At 39.1% G+C, this 15,490-nt stretch overlaps 1 protein-coding gene and 1 long non-coding RNA gene across 3 annotated transcripts in view; both read right to left on the reverse strand.

Moving 5' to 3' along the window:
* The window catches only part of cntnap2a (contactin associated protein 2a), a 674,074-nt gene that overhangs the window by 414,783 nt on the left and 243,801 nt on the right, over positions 1–15,490 (reverse strand). For both annotated transcript variants that reach the window (XM_057824376.1, XM_057824377.1), the window contains one exon: positions 1,367–1,477. In XM_057824376.1, the coding sequence (XP_057680359.1) occupies positions 1,367–1,477 (111 nt within the window). The remainder of the gene's footprint in view (positions 1–1,366; positions 1,478–15,490) is intronic.
* Positions 11,144–13,813, reverse strand: LOC130908683 (uncharacterized). The gene is made up of 3 exons (XR_009061637.1): positions 13,509–13,813; positions 12,102–12,153; positions 11,144–11,786 (listed from the first exon to the last, which is right to left on the reverse strand). It is a non-coding gene; the product is annotated as an uncharacterized LOC130908683 (long non-coding RNA).

The following is a 15,490-nucleotide window of genomic DNA, read 5'->3' on the forward strand; positions in this document are numbered from 1 at the left end:
TGTCGAATCGAGTCACGATGTTCTGTCAAGTCACGATGTTATGTTGAGTCGAGTCACGATGTTATGCTGAGTCTAGTCGAGTCACGAGGTTATGCCGAGTCGAGTCGAGAGGTTATGCCGAGTCGAGTCAAGAGGTTATGCCGAGTCGAGTCAAGAGGTTATGCCAAGTTGAGTTGAGTCATGAGGTTATGCCAAGTCGAGTCACGAGGTTATGCCGAGTCGAGTCGAGTCACAAGGTTATGCTGAGTCAAGTCCCGAGGTCATGTCAAGTCAGGCCGAGTCAAAAGATTGTCGACTCGATTCAAGTCGAGTCACGGGTTGTTCCGTGAGGGTGTGTCGAGAGCGGCCAAGGCAACCAAGCAAATCACTGGTAGAGAGGTGGGTAAAGTAGCCAAAAATGTTTACTCAAGTAAGAGTAGCGTAACTTAAAAATAATATCACTCAAGTGAAAGTAGTTATCAAAAAAATGTACTCAAGTACAAGTAAACTAATATTTGGTGGAAAGAATACTCAAGTAATGAGTAAAATTGTGAGTAACTGCTTACGATGTTTTTTTTTTTTGTCTCAGCAGAAAGTTATCTATATTAACTGTTGTTATTATATTTTGAATAAGACTATAACATATTAGATAACCACATTAACAAATACAGAAATTCATTTGTCAATCCAAACAGTACCATGAGTGCCCTCTAGTGGAGAAAACCTATTTCCTATCATGAAACTAAAAGGAGTTGAGTCGAGGCTCAAGTCTCAGACCCTCCCAGCTCAGGCGAGTCAAGTCTGAGTTTTTTTTATTTTTTTCAAGTCAGAGTCTAGTTGCGAGTCATCAAATTTGCGACTCGGGTCCAGTTGTCTGGATTAAGGCTCCCACGAAGAAATCGTGCAGCCGAGTGAGAGAGAGGGGAAAGATTACAGTTTAGCTCGCTGTCTAACTAGGACTTAGCTTCAGCGTCTTGGCGAGCACAGTACAATAACGTACAATACATGCTTTTGGATCGTTTTTTTAGATTTAGGGGGTATTTAGGGGTACTTAGCTTAATTCCGGATCCGCGGAAATTCGGGTTATGTCGCCAGCGTAGGAATGGAACTGGTTCGTAACACAGGGGCTACTTGTGTATATTGCAAACTCCCAAAAAGTTGCAATGCCAGTTTCTTTCCAATATCATTCAGCTGTACTACATATTATATATAATACGTGGATCTGAAATATTTTGTTGTTTCACAGAGAAACGCGTCTCTTACATATGAAGGCTTAGAGTAGCTGTGTACAAGCAAAGGTCAATGAATCTGTACTTCCACATTTTTGTGTCCATGACAAGTGCACTGCAGGTTTCTGCGACTGCACTCCTGCGTGTGTCAGCCTTACCTCCGCGTCTGTTGAGCTTGGCATATCCAGGTGCATATCCATTTGAGAAGACAGATGAGCTGGAGAAGGCTGTGTGTGGCAACGGAGAAGCCAGAGCCTCATCGCATTTCGCTGTGAAGAGAGAAATAATATGATGACCCAGGGAAGCAGTCACAGGGAAAAATAGAACACGAGCAAGAGAAGTAGGGATTAGGAAAAAGCCATTTTCACAAGGAAAAACTAGTTAGTATTTGAAAAAGCTATTGTTCCAAACTCACAGTGACCCACTTTCATTCTTGGCATGGTAAATCATTCCAAAACAGCAGAAATGTCAACATTGCTGGATGTTATAGCAAATTGTCCATAGCAACCAAATATAGTCTAAGGTTAAATTTGTAATCATTTTTCAACACTTGCACATTCCCCAGGTTAAACTGACCCCACAAAAGTCTGGTAACGAGGGTTAAGTGTAAGCGACAATTGCTTCTAAGACACCATGGAATAAAGCAGCATCATCTTTTTTTTTTCCTCACAAGGACAGTAAGAACCTTATCACAATGATATAAACACACATAAAGCCTCAAACACACCAATTTCTTCCAGTACATTAGCTTTCATGCTGAGAGAAATGTGGTCTGTCAAGCCAAGTAGAAGCAGTCCATACCTCTCTGTCATGGCCCATCGTGTCGTGTGCACTAGTGTGTGAGAGTCAGATTTAGAGTGGAGACTATTGTTTGCATCGTGTGCATGTTTGTGTTTGTAAGAGTGTGTAGAGGGCTTGGCCACTTGGCTGGTTAGATATATTATGCAGTGTCACAAGTGCACTCACAGAGTAAAAATAAATAAATAAAGTGCAGCAAGACTCAATAATTTGAGTAGGTTTCTGCATGGGAAATAGTCTGCAGTGTCCTTCATGGAAAGAGAATTAAGTGTATATTTTCTCTGCCAGTTACGACTTGGTAACACACACACCCACACAAGCACATACTTGATGAAAATCCCCTCTCTGTCTTTTATTATTTAATCAGCTAAAATACTGTACAAGCATGTTTTCTGCCTCCAAACCTGGTAGTTTGTGTCCTGTACTACTAAAAACAAAGCCTCTGGAAACATACCTTGCATAGCATATAATGCTTAACAAAAGTAATTTTCATGTTGCAATCTCAACCAATCACTCAGTAATTTTGCTGCTGGTATAAAAGTGGTATTTGGCGTATGACATTTCTTTTGGCATATGGCATTTTTTTTGGTGTATGCCAAAATGGGTTTTGGCATATGACAGTTTTATTGGTATGTGGCGTAATGGATTTTGGAATATGGCATAATGGCTCTGGCATATGGCATTTTTTTGGGCATATGGCAAAATGGCTTTTGGCATATAGCAGTTTTTTGGTATATGGCGTAATGGATTTTGGCATATGAGATTTCTTTTGGAATATGGCATTATTTTGGCATATGCCAAATGGATTTTGGCATATGGCAATATTTTTGGTATATGCTATAAATGGCTTTGGGCATATGGCAGTTTTTTTGGTATAAGGCATAATGGCTTTTGGAATATGGCATAATGGCTTTTGGCATATGATATTTCTTTTGTCATATGTCATTCTTTTGGCATATGCCAAATGGGTTTTGGCATATAGCAGTTTTTGGGAATATGGCATAATGGCTTTTGACATATGGCAAATGGCTTTTGGCATAGGGCGGTTTTGATGGCATATGGCAAAATGGCTTTTGGCATATGGCAGTTTTTTGGGGGGGGCATTTGCCATAAATGACTTTGGGCATACGGCAGTTTTTTTGTATATGGCATAATGGCTTTGGCATATGGCATAATGGCATTTGGTATATTAGATTTCTTTTGGCATATGGCAGTTTTTTTGGTTTTTTTTTGGTATGTGGCATAATGGCTTTCGGCATATGGCATAATGGATTTTGGCATATGGCAGTTTTTTGGGGGGGCACATGCCATAAATGGCTTTGGGCATATGGCAGTTTTTTGGTATATGGCATAATGGCTTTGGCATAAGGCATAATGGCTTTTGGTATATTAGATTTCTTTTGGCATATGGCATTTTTTGGGGCATATGCCAAATGGGTTTTGGCATACGGCAGTTTTTTGGTACATGGCAAAATGTGTTTTGGCATATGGCATATTGGCTTTTGGCATATCACATTTCTTTTAGCATATGGCATTTTTTGGCATATGCCAAAATGGGTTTTGGCATATGGCAGTTTTTTTGGTATGTGGCATAATGTGTTTTGGCATTTGGCATAATGGCTTACGACATTTTGTTTGGCATATGGCATTTTTTGCCATATGCCAAAATGGGTTTTGGCATATGGCAGTTTTTTTGGTATGTGGCATAATGGCTTTTGGCATATGTCACTTTATTTTGGCATATGGCAAAATGGCTTTTGGCATATGGCAGTATTTTCCTTGGCATATGGCTTTTAATGCGGGCCATGCACGTTCATGCCATTGACGGCCATGCATGTCCAAATTTCCCATTCATTTTCAATGGCAGAAAAACGTGTGGTTGTGATTTTTGACCATACACTTACCATTACCATTAAAAATGAATGGGAAATTTGGACGTGCATTGCCTACAAAAAAAAACTGCCATATGCCAAAAAAAAAAAAAAACCTGCCCTATGCTAAAAGCCATTTTGCCACATGTCGAATACCACTTTATAGTACTTATGCGCTATTGATACCCTTACATATTTACTCATTGTTACTCATTTTCATTTTTTTTTTTTTTTTTGCAAATGTGGCTTTTCTATTGTTTTCGTAGTACTAGTCTGGCGTTAACTACTTGAGAAGAATTCCATGTGTTTCTACCATAAAAGTACTTGACCAATAAATATGAATGATTGTGAATATACTGTATAAATAAAACTAAAAAACATAATTGGAACATAAACTGCTTCCAGCTCTACCATAGAGCAGAAAATGCAGATGGAGGTAGTCGCCTACACTTCGGTCCACAGCTCACTGCAGCTGCCGGCAGGTCGACTTTTGACAACTTACACTGTGTTCATGACCAGAGTCCACAAAAAGCCCCCAGGTCCCTAAACTTCTGCTGTCTGTGCTGTCAAAAGAGCAGACTTGACAACACAGATGAAGCGTTGTGTGTGGAGCTCTTCTGTCATTAAATAAAGATTGCAGTATTGTTGTTGGTGTGGTGAAGAACACTGAATGCGCTGACCCTATTATTCATGCGAGCTTGTTTAACACGTTCTAAGCGTGTCATTTGTGAATTATGCATCAGTTTATGCATTTATGCATAGATGTTCTCAACCATGCAGTTGGTATGTTAAGTACTTGTATTTATTAGAGAGGTCATTGTGGCAGCTCCAGCAGTAAAGTCAAATCCCAGCCAAAATTTGTTTGAGTTACTGCAATTTGCTTGATGGGCCAAACAGATTTTATGTTGCCTGCAGCCCTGTTACATTTTCATTGTAGCCAACTCATTTTTGCTTCGGAGATGTTCCACCAATGTAAAGTCATTTGAGCAACAGCCAAACCCGCTGTGGCTCTGCTCCCAAATGTTGGCAGTCAGCTTGACACATTTCCCGCTTCTCATTTTCCCATGTCTTAGTTATTTACCTGACTCAAGGTGTCAATAAGAAGAGTTTGGTCGACGGCCATTTCCATTTGCCCTCAGCTGCTGCCTTCATTCTCCCTGCCTCTATCCCCTTGTTCAATGTTTCCATCACACTTTGTTTGGCTTTTCTTGCTGCCCTTGGTTTCGTTTTTCCTTGTTTATCACACGATTGTGCACAAAAATGCATGTGTGGGGCTGTCTGGGGGGAAAGGATGACATTTGCTTGGCCCCAAAGTACTGAATTCTTCTTTAGCACTCGAGACATAGGCAAATATCAGGGAGCTGCTGTGTGACACTTATAAGCAGGTGGTCAGCATGCATGAATGCATCAGACCCTCAACAACTAAATACAGGTAGTCCCCGGCTTACGAACGAATTCCGACATAACCCGAATTTCCTCGTAAATTGGAGTTAAAGCCTTTAGATACCCCCCAAATCTGAAAATAACAATCCAAAAACATGTACAGATAGTCCCCAGGTTACGAATGAGTTCTGTTCCTGCGCTGGCGACAAACTGAATTTTCGCGGAATCAACCATTTAAGTACCCAAAAATAACTATCCAAAATGTCCAAACTCATTGTATTTTGTTTAATGATGTGGATACACTGCCCTCTGGTGGCAGAATTGGGTCTAGCTGGACTGTCGCCTTTATGATCAAGGAGCAGACTCGCGTCTTGACATGGATAAAGACTAGCTGCGCTCTGGTTTGGCCCACATAAGGCGGTAAGTTGTTTCAGCTAATATATGTTTGTGTATGCATTTGTAATTAAGTGTACAGCTAAGGTTTGTGGAGTTATATGTGAACAATTTGCTATTAGAATTGTAAATACATTAGCATTCGTAGCATTTAAGCTAGCGGACTTTTGTTAGGCAAATTAAGCTAATACCAAAAATCTTTCGTAACTCGGTAGTCCCTGGGTTACGAGCGAGTTCCGTTCCTATGCCGGCGGATTTAACCTGAATTTACGCGCAATTACCCTTACAAAATAACTTTCTAAAAAGTTCAAAAGTAATGTATTTTGTTTAATGATGGAAGATACATTGCCCTCTGGTGGCAGCGTTGGGGCTGGCATGACTGTCGCCTTATGACTGAGGAGCAGACTTATCTGACATGGATAAAGTGCAGCTGTGCTCTGGTTTGGCAAGCATCAGGCTGTAAGTTGTTTCAGCTAATATGGTTGCGTATGCATTTGTAATTAAGTTTACAGCTACAGTTCGTAGAGTTAGGTGTGATTTGTTATGAGAATTGTAAATACGTTAGCATTTGTAGCTTTGAAGCTAGCGGACTTTTTTTTCGGCAAATGGGGCCAATTTTATCGACTAAATTTGAGGATATAGGTAGTCCCCGGGTTATGAACGAGTTCCGTTCCTACGCTGGCGACGTAACGCGAATTTAAGCATAAGTCGGAATTTACCCTTTAATTACCACTACAAAATAACTTTCCAAAAAGTCCAAAAACATTGTATTTTGTTTAATGATGGAGGATACACTGCCCTCTGGTGGCAGAGTTGGGTCTGGCTTGACTCTCGCCTCATGACCGAGGAGAAGACTCTCGTCTGACATGGATAAAGGATAGCTGCGCTCTGGTTTGGCCCACATCAGGCTGTGGGTTGTTTCAGCCAATATATGTTTGTGTATGCATTTGTAATTAAGTTTAAAGCTACAGCTTGTGGAGTTACATGTGAGTGATTTGCTATGGGAATTGTAAATACTTTAGCATTCGTAGCATTTAAGATAGCGGACTTTTGTTAGGAAAATTAGGCTAATTTAATCTACGAAATTTACATATTGATCATACTAGATGGATGTTTGAACACCAATTGTTTTGTGTCAAGTGTTTTATTGTTAAAATGTGTGTCGTTTTGAGCATAAGTGTACATACGTGTCTGTTTTTCAGCTTTACAAATTGTCACAAGTGAAGGAAGTAAAAAACGAGGACAAAACATGTCATATTAATGAAGTAAATTAAAAAATAAGATACCGTGCGGTACAACAAGGGACTGTTTATGTGACTACAAGAAACAAAACGACGGACGGGACTCCGGCGTCGTAAAGTCGAAATCGCGTAAGTCGAGTACGTCGTAACTGGGGACTACCTGTATTATTTGTCATTGTACCGTCCTCGCCAAGACGTTGGAGCTATGTCCTAGCTAGACAGCGAGCTAAGCTCCGATATGACGATGCCATACGTCCGTGTGGTTCGCAGACTTCACTCAGCTGCTCATGACATCAACATTCAACACAATGAAACTGAAATAAAAATGAAATTAAATCAGTTTCACCTTCAATTACAGCAATTCAAATTTACGTTTATAACTAGCTGCTCATACAGCAATAACAATCCACACAAACGGTTAGCATGTATCAGCTAGCGTCCACCTATCATCAAAAACACTACAAAAGGTGTTTCTGTAAGCTTGCATGCTGTCTATTTTGCCCACAGTCTGATGGTAGTGCATGTATGCAGTTAGCTATGATATGCTGTCAAACACGCAGGAGACCAATGTAACACTTCACATCTTCCTCTGATGATTTGGTACAAACATTTCCTTTACTCTGGTAGAATAATGAACTGCTCTCTAAATCGACGTGTTACTGTGTCAAGTTCCTTTGCCAAGTATACAATCAAAAAGCTCGTTAGATCTGATCCGTCAAATGAAAGCATATTTGATCCTGAAGTAAAATTCTAAAGCTTTCTGATCTTTTCTCCACTTGTCTAGAAGTGGGCAAAGGGACACTTGCTAATTAGCGATCAGCCACATATGCATGCTGACCTGTCCACCTGGAGCTATGCGACAGCAACTCCCAGGTGGTTTTCAAAGAGACGTATGGACAGGCTCGCACACAAAATGAACAGATGTTCCGCTGTATCCAAAGAGCTTATCTAATTGATATTGCAGATGGTTGTGACTGTGATCATGGATGAAACACTATCTTAAATATAAAATACGTTTGCTGGAAATTAAGTTTTGGTGTTGCTCAATGAAGTGTTTAATCAACTGAAAGAGGATTTCATAACATATTTTATTTTCCAAAGATGAACTGCACGTTTGTAAAGGTAGAACTAAGGAGCCCCTAAAGGGACATCGACAGAAATTAAAAATTTTTTTTAAACCATCTGGTGCGCACCAGAAACAATCTGGTAAACATTAGCATTATATAGCATTTAAGCTAGCAGACTTTTGTTATGCAAGTTAGCCAATGGTTATTTTGTTGTACTTACAGTGGGGCAAACAAAGTATTTAGTCAACCACTAATTGTGCAACTTCTCCCACTTGAAAATATTAGAGAGGCATGTAATTGTGAACATGGGTAAACCTCAACCATGAGAGACAGAATGTGGAAAAAAAAAACAGAAAATCACATTGTTTGATTTTTAAAGAATGTATTTACAAATCATGGTGGAAAATACGTTTTTGGTGCAATAGCAAAAGTTCATCTCAATACTTTGTTATGTACACTGTAAAATATTATAAGTTGACTTTACTAAAAAAAAATATGCAAACTTGCTGCCTTAAAAAATTTAATTTATGTTGACTTAGATGAATTAGATTTGATTAACTTAATTATTTTGAGTTGGCAGTACTCAAATTAACTTAAAAATTTTGGATTATAGTCACTTGTTTATTGTGAGTTGGCAGTACTCAAATTAACTTAAAAAAATTGGATTATATTCACTTGTTTATTTTGAGTTGGCAGTACTCAAACTAACTTAAATAACTGGATTACAGTAACTTGCTTATTTTGAGTGTACAATACTCAAATTAACTCAAATAATTGGATTGTAGTAACTTTTTTTTTTTTTTGAGTGCAGTATTCAAGTGATAATTGTGTATTAATTATCTTTTCCATTTCATCCATCATATTCAGGTCAACTTAATTTTCTTGACCTAAAAGAATTCCACAATAGAAATTACAACTGCACATACTAATTTTATTAAAAAACATTATCTAATAGTAATGACCCCCAAAACACAATAAATGGAGAACACTCATTGGATTAACTCAGTGGAATTAAAGTTTACTTTAAAATGCTCAAAAGTGCATTTAATGGGAGACACTGGCTCCTGGCAGGCTGAACAGTGTTTGGTTAATTCTCAGTATCAATGAACAATCAGTGGATTAATTATAAACCCACTTTTGCCAACATTTTGCACTTCATACAAAGTACAGTATAAGTACCTAAGATAACCTTTTGCGACAGAAATTACTGAATAATACCTGAACTGCATCAATGTTCACTCCTATCCTGTGATTTCCAAAGACTAACAGGAGAGATCCTATTTTCATAATTTCAGGACATTAACTTAGCATTGAAGACATGGCAACAAACTAGTTGCCCATTATTTTTATTTATTTATTTAATAGGGACAGTGCACATTGATGAACATCTAAAAAGATGTAAATATGCCAGATTGTAGCAAGTATATGCTAATTTACATCTGTAGTCCCTAAACAGGTGACACAAAGATACAAAAAGGAAAGAAATAACAAAAGATTACAATAAAACAACAATACAATACGTTACTAAGAACTTAAAAGTCAGTGATTGCAAGACTGATTTGCTTTCAACCACTGCTTGAGCTGAGTTTGAAAGTTCGTATTGTGGGACATTGCCTGATGGCCCATTACAACATGAGCTTGAGCTCTGGTAAAGCTAACAGTTCTGATTTCTTCAACAATATTAGTGATCACAACGAACTACAATCAACATTGCCCCATGGTTTAAACTGTGCAGCAGTGATAAAATAAATATAAAAATACAGAACTCTTTTTAAAACACACAACTCAGTTCAAATTCAAATTTCACTTTAACACCTGAAACAGTGAACAAGATACCTTGTTTTTTTCACATCACCAGAAGAGTACATGCAAAATGTGTACTGGAGTTATACACCTCAGAAACCTAAAATCTTACCAAGAATATGTGTCTTATTTTTATTCAAATTCTAATTTCATATTAAGCTCTATCGTCTTAAAAAAAAGTCTAATTTCTAGTCAAAAGTATGTCATTAGTAGATATATATATTTTTTCAATCGAAGAAAAAGTAACTTTAAAAAAATCAATTGTAGAAAAAAAGGTTTGAATGTGAAAAAATATTTGAGACTCAGAAATTCACATTTCAACACTTTATTTTTCATTGAAACTGTTTTCTTTGATCGAAGCAATCCTTTTTGTGTTTGAGCCATATTATGGGTAGAGGACATTTGTGTCCAAATCATTCAATCCCAATAAAAGTTGCTTCAATCAAAAAAACTATTTTTAATCAAAGAGAAAAAAATCTTTTGCAAAATTTTTTTAAATTTGAATATATATTTTTTTATTGACGTGTCACTTTTTTTGAAAAGCAAAACGTTTTAAACGCCTTTTTTTTTTTTTCTGAAGTGGAAAAAGTTTTGAAGGCACTTTTTTTCGGTTGAATCATTTTGACACGAAGATACAACTTCAACGCTACTTCCGACATGTTTGAGTGGCATGTGATTACGCCAACGGCATAAAAGCAGGCAGCAAGAATAATGGCCACCAGGGCTCCATCCAGCCATCGGACTCTGCTCGAGTCCAAGCCAAAAATAGGGCACCGGTAGGGGGGTGTGACATCGGCATCTCACCGGAGTGTCCGCGATGGTACGGTGCCCTGTCTCGGCACACTGGCGGACCCCGATATCACCCCCCCTCCCCGGCGCGGAGGCCGGCTGTTGAGTGGACGGCCCACGAGTGACACAACACTCATTCAAAGCTGAAGCGACGGGGCTCCCGAAGGGGGCTCCCGGCGCGGATGCCGGCGACTCGCCGGTAGTCCACTCGCTTACTGGGCAGGCTAGTGTCGGGCCACTCGTCAGCCACTCACGTACCGGCGCGTCGCGACACTGCGGTTGGACCACGATTGCCAACTATCACGTCAGGGCAGCGGGTGAAGTTCCCTTTGTTGAATGACATTAAGCAGCAGCGCACCATACCATCGCAGGCACTCCGGTGAGATGCCGATTTCACACCCACGTACCGGTGCCCTATTTTCGGCTTGGACTCAAGCAGAGTCCGATGGCTCGATGGAGCTCTGGTGGCCATTATTCTTGCTGCATGCTTTTATGCCATTGGCGTAGTCACCTGCCACTCAAACATGTCGGAAGTAGCGTTGAAATCGTATCTTTGTGTCAAAATGATTCAATCGAAAAAAAGTGCCTTCAAAAACTTTTTCCACTTTAAAAAAAAAAAAGTTTAAAACTTCATGCTTTGCAAAAAAAGTGACACGTCAATAAAAAAATATATATATTTCAAAAAATATATATTTTCAAAAAAACATTTTAGCAAGAGGTTCTTTTTCTTTCATTAAAAATATTTTTTTTGATTGAAGCAACTTTTATTGGGATTGAATGATTTAGACACAAATGTCCTACCCATACTATGGTTCAAACTCATTTCACATTTCTGCTTTTGTGTGCAGTGAAGGTAGAATAAACAGTGCTCTGAAAGTTACAGTCTTGATATATCCAAGTAACCATTTGCCTCAGCTTAAGATGTCCTCGCAAATGGGTAAAGAAGTCTGCTTCTTAACAAGGCTCCACAAAGTTGCACAACTGACAGTCAAATGCAGTTTCTCCACTTTTGTCTGCATCTTTTTGAGAGTGGCATGTCGATAGGTGTACTTTGAGTGCATTAAAAGATTTAAATGTGCAGAGGCAGTCCTTATGAAGACATGGGGAGTAGGGATGTCCGAGTGTGGTATCCATGTTTTAAGCGGTAATGCTTAAGCAAGTAGCCTCTCTTTCCAGCAGAAAATGTGCAGTACTTACAAGTCCACTGCATTAGAGAATACTGCTCTGGTTGACCTGAAAAGACATAATAATTTCAGCATTGAGAACTTGTTAGAAAAAAAAGTTACATTTTTTCTTAACAGTTACAAATTAAAATGTCCAATTATTTTTAATCACAAATTAAAATCTGCAATGAATTAGTTTAATATTCACAAACTGTGTAATAATTAGTTATTTTTAAATTAATGTAATTGATTATTTTTTTAACATTCAAATTGAGATGTACAATTAATTTCTTAATCCATCTGTAAAAACATTAATGCATGTTTGTTATCCCAACCCAACAAATACAAATATTAAATAATTCATTGATCAGTGTATGAGACATACCTGTAATTGCAGAGACTGAGGTATGTGTGGACTTCTGACCATTTGCTTCAGCCTGATTGGGGGACGGTGAAAAAGAACACAAAATTAAGGCAACAATTTCAAAATATAGGCACATAAATGACCAACCTTCAACACACCAGGTTGTTATAGCATCGACTGTGATCTCTGCACTCTGAAATGTGATCTAGTCCTCCGTTTTTGCGATTAATGCATTTTAAAACAATTTCAAATTATCAGTGCAGTTTGATCAAACATGGAGGGGGAGCACTGCACATGAAGAAAAGCAAATGGAAGTGCAGATGACAAACACTCTAAAGCAGGGGTCCCCAAACTTTTTCCTGTGAGGGCCACATGACTTTCCCTTCTCTGATGAGGGGCCGGGTCAGTTTGTAACAGAAACAGTGTGACGATTGCAGCAGTGCCTAAATGTAAAAATGTATTGTTTTTCAGAAAGCCACAATTAAATTACCCTTTCTGGATTCTTCACGCAACAAAATAAAATAAAAATAATAACATAATATAATATGATATAATATCATATAATAATGAATAATAATAACACTATTAATTAAAGAGATAATAACCAAATAACCCTGTTTGGGTTCTTCACAGAAAAAAAGCCAGGAAATAGATAACACTATTTGGGGGGGGGGGGGGGGGGTTCAGGAGGCCGGACCAAATGTGGAGGCGGGCCGGATACGGCCCGCGGGCCGTAGTTTGGGGACCACTGCTCTAACGCAAGAACCGATTACGTTGGCGTACATAAAGTCTGAGTGTGCATTTAGCTCTTACCTGAGCCGAAATAGACAGGCTGAAGCTGACTTAATTCTAGCACTAACTCTGTAAATAAATCACTTTATCGACATTTCTGACATTTTTACGTGAGAAAGTAGCCGTTTAGATCCACAACGTGGAAATTCGGCGCTACACAAGCTGGCCGTAATGACTAAGGCACTTCCTGTTATTTTCACAAAATAAAACACCCACTAACGATAGAATTACTGTTTTTATTTTGAAAACAGGAAGCGAACCTCCTCTCGGTCTAGCTAACTTAACTGCTCGGTAACACAGGAAGCGAACCTCCCCTCGGTCCAGCTAACTTAAAACCGCTCGGTAACTGTTTTAAATCGGTTTTAAAAACCTCTCCCATCGCCTAAAAAACGTTACGAGCCCCGTCTGTCAACTTAATCACCAAGAATTCAAAACGCCGGCATAAATGGTAGTCTACCATAAACTGTAGTCTACATTTGTTTCTGAAAATTATGAGGTTACTGTCACGGTCATATAGCATGCTTGCTAGCGGTGATATTTGATGTAATTGACACTTTTCCTCCCTGGCAGCACACAGGCTACTACACTACAACAAGACAAATAGACGGTTTACAAAAGAGTAAAATATTTACTTACCAAATCAGTGTGCTGAGGACAAATAAACCCACAATGGCGAAAATAAATGAGAAAGGTGTTGGAAAGAGCGCGAAAGTAGGCAGGGCAGATCTGCGCATGTCTGATAGAACGCGCAAAGGACACTGGGTACGATAAATTATTTTTTCTAATTTGACTTAACTGGGATATATCAAGTTAAGCAAGTTCTCCAACCCCAAATTACTACTTACTTATTTAAAAGTAGTGTTCACAACAGGTTGATGAAAACTGAGTTTAGTTCACTTATCAAATTTAATTAATTTGAATGTTAGCATTTACAGTGTACCCTTTGTTGGCAATAACGGAGGCCAAACGTTTTCTGTAACTCATCACAAGCTTTTCAAACACGGTTGCCGGTATTTTGGCCCATTCCTCCATGCAGATCTCCTCTAGAGCAGTGATGTGTTGGGCTGTCGTTGGGCAACACGGACTTTCAACTTCCTCCACAGATTTTCTATGGGGTTGAGATCTCGAGACTGGCTTGGCCACTCCAGGACCTTGAAATGCTTCTTATGAAGCCAGTCCTTTGTTGCCCTGGCTGTGTGTTTGGGATCATTGTCATGCTGAAAGACCCAGCCATGTCTCATCTTCAATGCCCTTGCTGATGGAAGGAGATTTTCACTCAAAATCTCTAGATACATGGCCCCATTCATTCTTTCCTTTACACAGATCAGTCGTCCTGGTCCCTTTGCAGAAAAACAGCCCCAAAGCATGATGCTTCCAACCCCATGCTCCACAGGGGGTATGGTGTTCTTCGGATGCAATTCAGTATTCTTTCTCCTCCAAACACGAGAACCTGTGTTTCTACCAAAAAGTTCTATTTTGGTTTCATCTGACCATAACACATTCTCCCAGTCTTCATCTGGATCATCAAAAGGCTCTCTAGCGAACCACAGACGGGCCTGGACGTGTACTGGCTTCAGCAGGGGTTACTGATAGTAGCCTTTGTTACTGTGGTCCCGGCTCTCTGTAGGTCATTCACTAGGCCCCCCCCCCGTGTGGTTCTGGGATACTTGCTCACCGTTCTTTATATCATTTTGACGCATTTTGCATGGAACCTCAGATCGAGGGAGATTATCAGTGTTCTTGTATGTCATCCATTTTCTAATAATTGCTCCCACAGTTGATTTCTTTACACCAAGTGTTTTACGTATTGCAGATTCAGTCTTCCCAGCCTGGTGCAGGTCTACAATTTTGTCTCTGGTGTCCTTCGACAGCTCTTTGGTCTTGGTCATAGTGGAGTTTGGATGGTGACTGACTGAGATTGTGGACAGGTGTCTTTTATACCGATAATGAGTTAAAACAGGTGCCATCAATACAGGTAACGAGTGGAGCCTCGTTAGACCTCGTTCGAAGAAGTTAGACCTCTTTGACAGCCAGAAATCTTGCTTGTTTGTACGTGACCAAATACTTATTTTCCACTCTAATTTGGAAATAAATTCTTTATGAATCAAACAATGTGATTTTCTGGGGGGTTTTTTCCTTCCACATTCTGTCTCTCATGGTTGAGGTTGACCCATGTTGACAATTACAGGCCTCTCTAATCTTTTCAAGTAGGAAAACTTGCACAATTGGTGGTTGACTAAATACCCTTTTGCCCCACTGTACATGCATTCGACACAAGATGATGAATGTTTGCTGTGAGCCAGTAAATTCTGTTTTGATTTTGAATTTTCAAAAAGAATGAACTTAAAACAAGGCATTTATTGTCATTTTAAAAATCTGTGTACTATTTTGGTCCTAACTGTAAACTAGTACAAAATGTTATGTTATTCCTTGTATTATGGTAGTTTCAGCTCCGTGTTACATAATGAATCTAGTTCTGCATGGATCCATCGGCAGGGGTGGAAGGCACAAACTATCCAATTTAAAATCATGCAGTATCTCCAGTGGTGGCTAAAATGACAATTTATCTCAATGATAAGGTGCCAAAAGTTTTCTTTTCCAAATTTGAAATGAGTTTT

Source organism: Corythoichthys intestinalis, chromosome 20, assembly GCF_030265065.1.
Source record: "Corythoichthys intestinalis isolate RoL2023-P3 chromosome 20, ASM3026506v1, whole genome shotgun sequence".
In the NCBI taxonomy this organism is placed as follows: Eukaryota; Metazoa; Chordata; class Actinopteri; order Syngnathiformes; family Syngnathidae; genus Corythoichthys; species Corythoichthys intestinalis.